At 49.1% G+C, this 9,026-nt stretch overlaps 1 protein-coding gene across 3 annotated transcripts in view; it reads left to right on the top strand.

Annotated features, from left to right (window-relative positions):
- SLC37A2 (solute carrier family 37 member 2) overlaps positions 1-7,658 on the top strand; it is a 29,619-nt gene extending 21,961 nt beyond the window's left edge. The window contains exons 14-19 of one of the 3 annotated variants that reach the window (XM_010334400.2): positions 62-135; positions 393-471; positions 576-673; positions 949-1,013; positions 1,202-1,255; positions 2,751-7,658. In XM_010334400.2, coding sequence (XP_010332702.2) covers positions 62-135; positions 393-471; positions 576-673; positions 949-1,013; positions 1,202-1,232 — 347 coding nt within the window. In that variant the 3' untranslated portion in view covers positions 1,233-1,255; positions 2,751-7,658. The other 2 variants (XM_074400795.1, XM_074400794.1) reach the window with 2 other exon arrangements.
- The last annotated feature ends 1,368 nt before the right edge of the window (positions 7,659-9,026 follow it).

A 9,026-nucleotide genomic window follows, 5' to 3' on the forward strand; every position in this document is an offset into this window, starting at 1 on the left:
CTTGGGGTGGGGGCTGCGGGTGGCGCTTCCCCTCTGAATGGGCTGTCTCTGTGCGTCCCAGTGATGCTGATCATCTGTGGGGGCCTGGTCAATGGCCCGTATGCACTCATCACTACTGCTGTCTCTGCTGACCTGGTAAGTGGGGCTACCTCCTGAGGGCCAGGGACAACCCTAGGGGTTTGGTCAGGGCCACCATATCCAGGTCTATTTTTCTCTCTCCCATCCTGCAGAGGAGAGACCCTAAAAGTCCTTCAGAATGTACCATGGGCCCCTGTCCTCTGAAGCCCAAACCCCAGTCACCAGCTTCCTTGAGTCAGCCCCTCCCTCCCCTGCCCTGCTTCCCTTGATGCTACTGCTCAGCTGGGCCTCCCCACTCCACTGTCTCTCCCCAGGGGACGCATAGGAGCCTGAAAGGCAATGCCAAGGCCCTGTCCACGGTCACGGCCATCATCGACGGCACTGGCTCCATAGGTCTGTGACTCTAGCTCTGTCGTGGGCAGGCCCCTGGGCATAATGCCCTCCGGTGGGCAGGGGAGGTACAGGGCCCCTTGCTCATGAGGCTGTGCTCCATTCAGGCGCGGCTCTGGGGCCTCTGCTGGCTGGGCTCATCTCCCCGACGGGCTGGAACAATGTCTTCTACATGCTCATCTCTGCCGACGTCCTAGCCTGCTTGGTAAGAATCTTGGGGTACACAGATCGGTATTGGGGGATGCTCTGTCCTGCCAGGCTGGAACCCTGGAGGTCCAAAGCACTGGCCACTGACGGTTCTGGGTCAATGAGAGCAGCTGTCCTCTGCTCAGAGCATTCTCCCTCCCCTGGGTGACCCCTTGCTATGTGGGAGTATGTCCCTCCCTTCTCCACTGCCAGTCTGCGGGTCACCTGGTGCTGGGCACTCAGTGCTCAGTGCTAATGGTGCCCTCCCTTCCCTCTGTGCCTTGTGCTCCACAGCTCCTCTGCCGGTTAGTGTACAAAGAGATCTTGGCCTGGAAGGTGTCCCTGAGCAGAGGCAGCGGGTGAGTCCTCCAGAGAGCTGAAGCTGCCCCTCTGCCAGCCTTACTTCTCATGGGAATCAGCCCAGTACTCAGCATCTCCAAACGCAGGCTGAGGCTCGTCCAGCCCAGACCTGAGGAGTGCTGAACCAGTCCCTGGGTAGCCCCTGCTTGGCTAACCTGTCCTCTGTTGTCCCCGTGTGTCTCCATAGCTCTAGTATGGTCCTAACCCACCAGCGATAGTATTTTCAAGTCCCATGACTTTTGTGAGTATTTACTTTGAGTCTGTGACTCAAGTGCCATTTGAATGGGGGCTGCATGCAAATCCTCTGTCTGACAGTATGACTTTCTTCAACTTTCTCTTTTTTCTTGTGGGCCAGCTGTACAGACTTTCAACCTCAGCAGAGCGAGGTGCTTGGGAAGTCTTTTCCAAGGGGTCTGAGATGCCGCAGAGGTTGGCAGCCTCTTCCCTGAGGGACACTGTTAGAACTTTGGACACGCCCTCCGGGAACAGAGCGGGCAGAGATAGGGAAACCAGTTTCCCTCTGAACTGAGACTGAGGTGCCGGCGCCTCCTGAAGTTCAGAAACCAAGGTCATCTGGCCCCTCTGCCTGGCATGCAGAAAAAAATAGCAACTACCAATCAAAGCCTCTGAAACAAATGTGAATCAAGCATGGGTGGCTGGCCTGGTGTGCTCTCTGCCTGTTGTCTGGTGGTGGTGAATGCGGTGGTGGCACCAGTAGGTTAGCGGCTGATGCTGCACGGTGCTGGTGGTCTGATGGTCGGGCGACCCTCTCCTACTGGCCATCCTGAGCAGGAGCCTTGTGCTAATGAGGAGGCCACTAATGAGCTGGCCGGAGCTGTGGACCTGGACTGGATGGCAAATGTGAGGAGGAGCACCCTGGGTCATGGTAACCAGCATGTAGCTGGGGATGCATTTCCACTTAAGGAAGAAAAAGTAAGAGCAGGAAGACACAATGCAGGAAGCATTCAGAGCACCTGTCCTGCCCTGCCCTGGAAGAGGGGAGCAGGGGACTGGACTGCTCGACTCAGAGTTCCTGTGCCTGTGCTCCTCGGAGCCAGGCCTGAGGGTGGGAGGGAAGAAGAGCAACAGGGAGAGAGGAGTGTTTACTGAGCAGCTGCTCTGTGCCTGGCTTTAGACGTGTGCGCTTGCCTCGCAGCAGCCTCTCACTGGAGATGAGAGACAGCGGCTCAGAGCTCAGGCACGGCCTAACACTCAACCTGGGCCTGGGGTGGTTTGCTTTTCACTGGACTGCCACTGCTGTCCCAGGCTAGTCCTTCTCCGTGGGAGGCCCGATTGTAGGGTGTGCAGTGATTTGTCAGAGCAGACAGAGCACTGGGCTTGGGGTCCAAACGTCCCTGGACAGTCCTGCCTTCTCCACTCACTCCATGAGACCTTGGGTGTAGCACCCAGATTCTCTGAACTGCCACATCCATATGTATGAATGGGGGTGCTTATCCCTGAATACCTGGGGAAACTGATCTGAGGCTGAGATACGGTGGGGTACGTGATGTTGCTTTGTAAAGCCGTAAATGCGGCATGAACATTGTAAGGTTTTAAGTATTAATCTGGCTTGCTATTTTGTGCCTGAGAGGTGAAAGGGAGACCTAATTACAGAGAATTGAGATGAAAGGCAATTATGAAGGGACCCTAGGAACCTGCCTTTCCTCTCCCCGCTGGGCAGGAGCTTATGAAGTTGCCTCACTTTCTCTTCTGTCCTCTCTCTTCTCTTCATGCAGGTATAAAGAAATATGAGGCCCTAATTGGAAGAGCAGCATGGAAGGTCCCAATTGGGTCCCCAGTGTGCGCCCCATGGGCAAGACCACTGAAACTTCCACAAGGAGGGGAGGCAAACCCTCTATTAAACAGCCAGCCCAGCCCAGACCCAGGGCCTAAGAACACAGATGTTTTCCATGGGAAGGGGACTGCCAGGCATGAGGAAATAGAAGATTCAACAGCCTGAGCTCTGGAAGCTGCAAGCAAAAGGGATGGGACTGGGGCTGAGTTATGTCACCATTTTGATAGGGAAGGATATGCCCAGACTCTTGCTTGTTCAGATTCCAGGACAGAAGGCTCTACAAGGGCAAGGCCTGGAAAATGAGCGACTCTCCTTCCCATGTTAAATTTTAATCTCTATAATCCACCTGTATCTAATAGGTGGGCATCTCACTCCATCAAAGGAGCCCTGCCTTTCTTTGTCCCTCTATCCATCAAACAGTCTTCTCTGTGCATTTCTGCAAGCTGGGCCCTCTCCACTTGGGCCTGTTGATAACTCCATTACTCACCCATCATGCTGGTCCTCCAGGGCCAGCACTCGGGTGAGGCAAGGGGGCTGCCTTGGGTACATCGTTTGAGGGGGCACTCCCTCTTGGGCACTTGCTGGCCCTGAGTGCCTCCCTTGCCTCACTGGACCCAGTATGTTGGACATGACGGATCCTGGCCCCAGAATGTCCTCAGTGGAAGGTGACTGGGGGCCAGAGCAGTTGGGAGAGTAGAAAGAGGGGTTGGCATGACTAAAAATTCCAGTATGTGTATTAAGTATTTTGAGAATGAAATGCTAAGGAGTGCCTACCGTGTGCCAGCTCTGCTGTGGGAATGGAGTAGACAATTGACACGAAAAGGACTTATGCCCTGAGCATAGGTGCCAATGGTGCCAAGACTGGCAAGATGTGAGGGCACCGCATGGTTCATTCGGGCAGCTGCTGCAGGTGCAGTCGCTTGGGGCCATCTGCCGCCCCCCCTTTTCCACTTTTCAACATCCTCCTTCCACCCCAAGTCCTGGATCACTCGTCATCTTCTGGCTAGCTCTTGGCATCTCCAACTGACCCTAAAGCTGCCCATCGGCACCAATACAGATTCCCTTTCACCTACATGCCTGTGTGCATCCTTGTGGCGGCCTAGCTCGGCACTGAGCAGGGCTCGCGTGGGTAGGGTGCTGAAGTGGCATCCCAAGACCACCAGGTGGGTAGGTTAAAGCTGACGACAGTGGGCACTCCAGAAGGGGATGCTCATGACACTGACGATCTGTCAGGCAAACCGGGAGCTTAGAGCGCCACACAAGATACAAGTGTTGCATTTCCTGGGACATTGTGGGCTGGTGCGTTAGCCAGAATCACATCCTTCCACGCTAAAGCAGGCCGCACAAGTGCCAATGGCAACAAACAGGGAAGGCTCCTTCTGCCTGCAGTCACTTCAGCTCTGAGCGTATGAGCCAGCCAGGGACCTCCAAGTCCTCAGAGTCCACAGGGGCAGAAGTTATACTCTGTGGCCTTATGTTCAGCATTCAGGAAAGCTGTCCTTTAACATTACTTAGGAGGGAGCAGCTTACGGAGAAGCTGTGTTGCTTATGCTTACGTTAGCCACTAGATGGTGGCCCAGTCCCATCATAGAGCCCAGGGTGGGCTGTGGGTCCATCCTGCTTCCTGGAAGAGAGAGAGGAGCAGGAGTCTCTTGACTTTTCAGACTTTCAGCTTCAGAGGGCAGGGGAAGAAGAATGGTTCTCTCAAGGTCTTCTCTTCCCAGCTGCCTTGCTTGCTAACTTTAAGCCTGTTTTGTCATCAGGAAAATGGTGACATTACCTACCTCGTAGGATTAGTATGAAGGGAGACAAACATACTCTGCACACCCCTGCCCTTGGAGAACTTGTCTAGTTAGGGGATAAATAGGAAAATACACAGAGACAGTGACTCCAGGTGAGAGCTGTGCTGTTCATTAAGCCCAGCCATGAAGGAACAGGGCAGGAGGGTGATTCCAGGGGCAACGGGAAGAGTCCTTCCTCCTCTTAAAGGCGGAATTCTCAGGACTTGGATAATTCATTTGATAAGGTAGTAAGGGGTAGTGGAAGAGGGAGGAAGCTAACATGAGTACTGATCCAGCTCCTATGATGTTAGGCCTTAGAGACTGAAAACTGAACAAGTGGCATTGGCTCCTAACAGCAGGTAAGTTTGGCACTAGACACATGCAAAAGGCATTGTGGGGGCTCAGTCTGGCCTCAGAAATGAGGACTTAGGCTGTGGGTAGGGAGTTGGGAAAAATGCCAAAGGTTGGGGGAACCCCAGCCCTGAGATCTGCCTGTCTGCACCCATATCCCAGGTCCCAAGTTCCCAGCTCCATTTGGGCAGCTCTGGGCATGGCCTGTTCACCAGAGGGCCGGTACCTGCCTTCTCCCTGGGCCTCAGCCACTCACACGGGCTAATGTAGGAGCATTACGTTAATTAGTTATTCATTTAATTTAACTTCACATTTGGTCTCAATTAAGCTTAAAACGTTCTTCCTTATAGATGCTACAATAGCACTTGTAATTAAAAAGCAATAACTCTTTGCGTTTCTTCCTTAGAGATCCACTGGGAGGCTGGGTGAGTGTGTGTGGGGTGGCTGGGGGAGGAGGAGGAGGCAAGAGGCAAAGAAAAGAAAGGGAAAGCAGCTCTTGGTTGATCCTAGCACCATGAGGCCACCACCAAGACTGAGGCTGGCAGGAGGAACGCAATACACCCTGGGTGTCTGAGTGGGCATAGAATGGCTGCTGGGAATCCTAAGAAGCAACAAAGGAGCAGACCTCCTACTTAAAGGTGTGGGAGTGGAGGATGGCAGATGGGGGTGGAAGGAGGCCATGCTTAGAGATGGAGAAGGGGCCCTATATTCTGTGGTAGGTACAGTGTGCCACCACATGATATCCACATCCTAATTTCCAGAACCAGTGAATGTTACCTTCCATGGCAAATGAGATTTTGCATATGTGACTAAGGATCTTGAGATGGGAAGACTGATCAGGGTGGACCCAGTGGAACTGCAGGGCTCCATATGAATCACACAAGGCTCCGTATGAATCACAGGGGTGTCGGGGATTGGCAGATGCTACTCTGCTGGCCTTGAAGACTGAGGAAGGGTCCACCAGCCAGTGGGAAGGGGCAGCCTCTAGAGCAGGCGTCCCCAAACTGCGGCCCCCTGAGGCCATTTATCCGGCCCTCCGCCGCACTTCAGGAAGGGGCACCTCTTTCACTGGTGGTCAGCGAGAGGAGCACAGTATGTGGAGGCCCTCCAACGGTCTGAGGGACAGTGAACTGGCCCCCTGTGTAAAAAGTTTGGGGAGGCTTGCTTTAGAGCAAACTGCCTAACTTCAGATCCTGACTCCTGTTTGCCCTCCCAGCCTATGCCTGTTCCCCATCTGTGAAATAGGGACACTCTGAGTACCTACTTCATAGGGTCAATATGAGGAAGACATAATACTTACAACACACTTAGAAAAATGCCTAGCACATGTTTGCTAAACGTAATAAAAATTATAATTTTGACATGTGGAACTCTAGACTTATTTCCAAGTATTGGGATGGAAATAGAGATTAAAGGTTGAACTTTATGAACTATAAAATCTCTTCCGATCCTGAGTTCTTACTTTCCTATGAGGATAATCAACACTTTTCCAGATTTGTTTCCATACGGTTCTGATTCTCACATCTGGAAATTCATTTCTGTGTAACAGCTAGATACTTAAAGGTTTAAGCAAAGGAATTATGATCAAATGTTTGTTAGTTGTACTATAAATGATCATTAGAATCCTTTAATAAAACTTTTACCTTTTTGGATATGTGTTAGGAAAATGTCAGGTACAAATAGCTAAGAAATAATGTTAACCAATGTACAAATAAGGAGTTGCTTAAAAGGCAAAAGTGATCTTTAAACTATTTGAGAAATGAGATGTCAGGAATCCTGATGTCAAGTTTGAGCCCCACTTCTAATTAACTGTGAAACTTTTAAAATCCCTTGTCCTCTCTGCCTGTTTCTCATCTGTAAAATAATCATAGCAGGTTTCTCTACACATTGAGCAAAAAATAAACCAGAAACACCTCTACTGCAATGACCATGAAATAGGGTTGATAGAAAAGTTTCTGTTAAATAACAGAACAAGAAATGGATTGCTTTATGTTAGAATAAAAACATTTAAAAATAAATTGGATGCCCTCCTTCTGGGATGGAGTGAGGAAGACAGTCCAGACACCTCACAGCCTAGTTCTCTGATGGGCTTACTCCGCCAGGACTAGCGCTTTCCACCCTCCAGGCACACAATAAATGCTGAATGAATGGCAGGATGCGTGAAGGAATGGCTATGCACTCCCTAGTGCCTGGACATTGGTATGGTAATTCTGATGCAGTTTCACATTAAATGTACATTGTACACAAAGAATGTTAGCTTTACTTCCATTTTTATAAGTGAAAAATTTAAGGAACTTACCAAAAAATTACCTATTGTGATATCCATTGTGGGATAGGGTGGTATCCTGCTAATTCAGCTTTTATTAGGATACAATTTTAAGAAGCTATGAAATGACCTATTTTCTTATATAGAAACCCAGATTTACTCTCCCTTTTCACCTTCTAAACAGTGGGGATCTCTAGTCTGCCACAGGATCCCCTCTGGATAGGGAACAGTATAGGCAGGAACATGTTTTAAGGCCACTGATCAAAGAATCGTTCTGGAACACTGAGATGACTTCTGTCTGTATTTAAGGAATGACCTCTGAACCCTGTCTCCAAGAAGGCCACGAGCATACAGGGTGCCATACCAGAAATTGACTATAGGGTTGTCCCACGCTAAACTCTCAGTGAAAATCATTTTGAGCCCTCTCAGCCTTCTATGTCTTATCCCAACCCCTCAGGGTTTTTTTTTTTTTTTCTTTTTTTTTTTTTGCATAACTGCTTTGAGTATGAAGGTAGAAAGAAATCTATCATTCATTTCACCACAGCTGGTAATTATAGACTCTGGGTCTGTAGACAGTAGGTCAAGCTGAAATAAACTTTGCACAAAGTATATTTTTTTTGCCTAAAGCCAGTCCTTAACATATAAGCCTGTCATTTACATCATGCAAAAAAAAAAAAAAAAAAAAAAAAAAGAAAGAAAACAGTAGTATTAAGGATATAATTTAGTTTCCAACCTTAAAACACTTTCCCCCATCTAAATAGTCACCCAAAATCTCACAGTTATTATGCATTGATCGAATAGTTGAGTAACCTTTGCAGGGAATAAAAAAGATGGATTCATGGTCAGGAACCTATAATAGTTTTCCCAGAGTTACTTTCTCGGCAAGGCTCTCAGAAGAGGGTAACAATTGGCACCCTGGGTTGGTTAGGAGCCAAGCTTCCACCTGGGCTGGATGGAGACTCACGGAGAAGCACAACAGCATGAGGGCCCCAGCTTGTCTCACTTCCCTCAAGATGCATGCATTCTTTTTTCTTTCCCTCAATCTGGTTAGAAGATGTTTCTTCTTTTCTTTCCTGTGTGCCCTAGGCCAGATTAGGAAACGATTTCCTTTGAAGCTTTCTGTACAAAGCCTTATCTGCAAAGTTTTTCCAAAATAAGATAAAAGAGACTGTTCAATGTAGAGCTAACTATACCTGGCCCTCACTAGCCCATGACTCTCAATGATTACCTGTTCTCTCCTCTTGGAATTCAGAGTTTAGTTGCCTCTGGGGTGGCAGGACTGGGTACCTTCTCCACCGGGAAAACAGGATCGAGGAGAGAAAGTGAAGGAGCAGGGGCCTTAACTTACCTCAGGCTCTCAATCAGAGTTCCAGGAAGTCAAGCATATTTTCTTTCCGAGACAAGCCCTGGGGGCTACCACACCTGGGTTTGCGAGCTGGCTGTTAGGTGAAGCTTGGGCAAGTCAGTTAATCTCTTGAAGCTTCAGTTTTTTTCTACTTTAAAGTGGGGATGATAAAAATGAGACTGTAAAAATTAAATAAATTAAACCTCAAAGAAATTAGTGTGCTACTAGCATAGAGCATGTACTCCAGCAGTGTTCTTTTTCCAACTTGTTTTCTTGGTTCTTAATTTTAAGACAGAAGACTCTTTTTCAAGTGGCTCTAGAGAGTCAGGATCAGATTCCCAAAGTGGAACCTGACCAGAGCCCCTCCATTTAATGCAAATTTCACTTGGTCTGTGAGATCAGACAGGTACAGAGTTATATCTAATGTTGAGAATATACCTTTCTCACTAGCTTTGGAGAAAGGGCTACAAAGAT

This window comes from Saimiri boliviensis, chromosome 6 (assembly GCF_048565385.1).
Source record: "Saimiri boliviensis isolate mSaiBol1 chromosome 6, mSaiBol1.pri, whole genome shotgun sequence".
NCBI lineage: Eukaryota > Metazoa > Chordata > Mammalia > Primates > Cebidae > Saimiri > Saimiri boliviensis.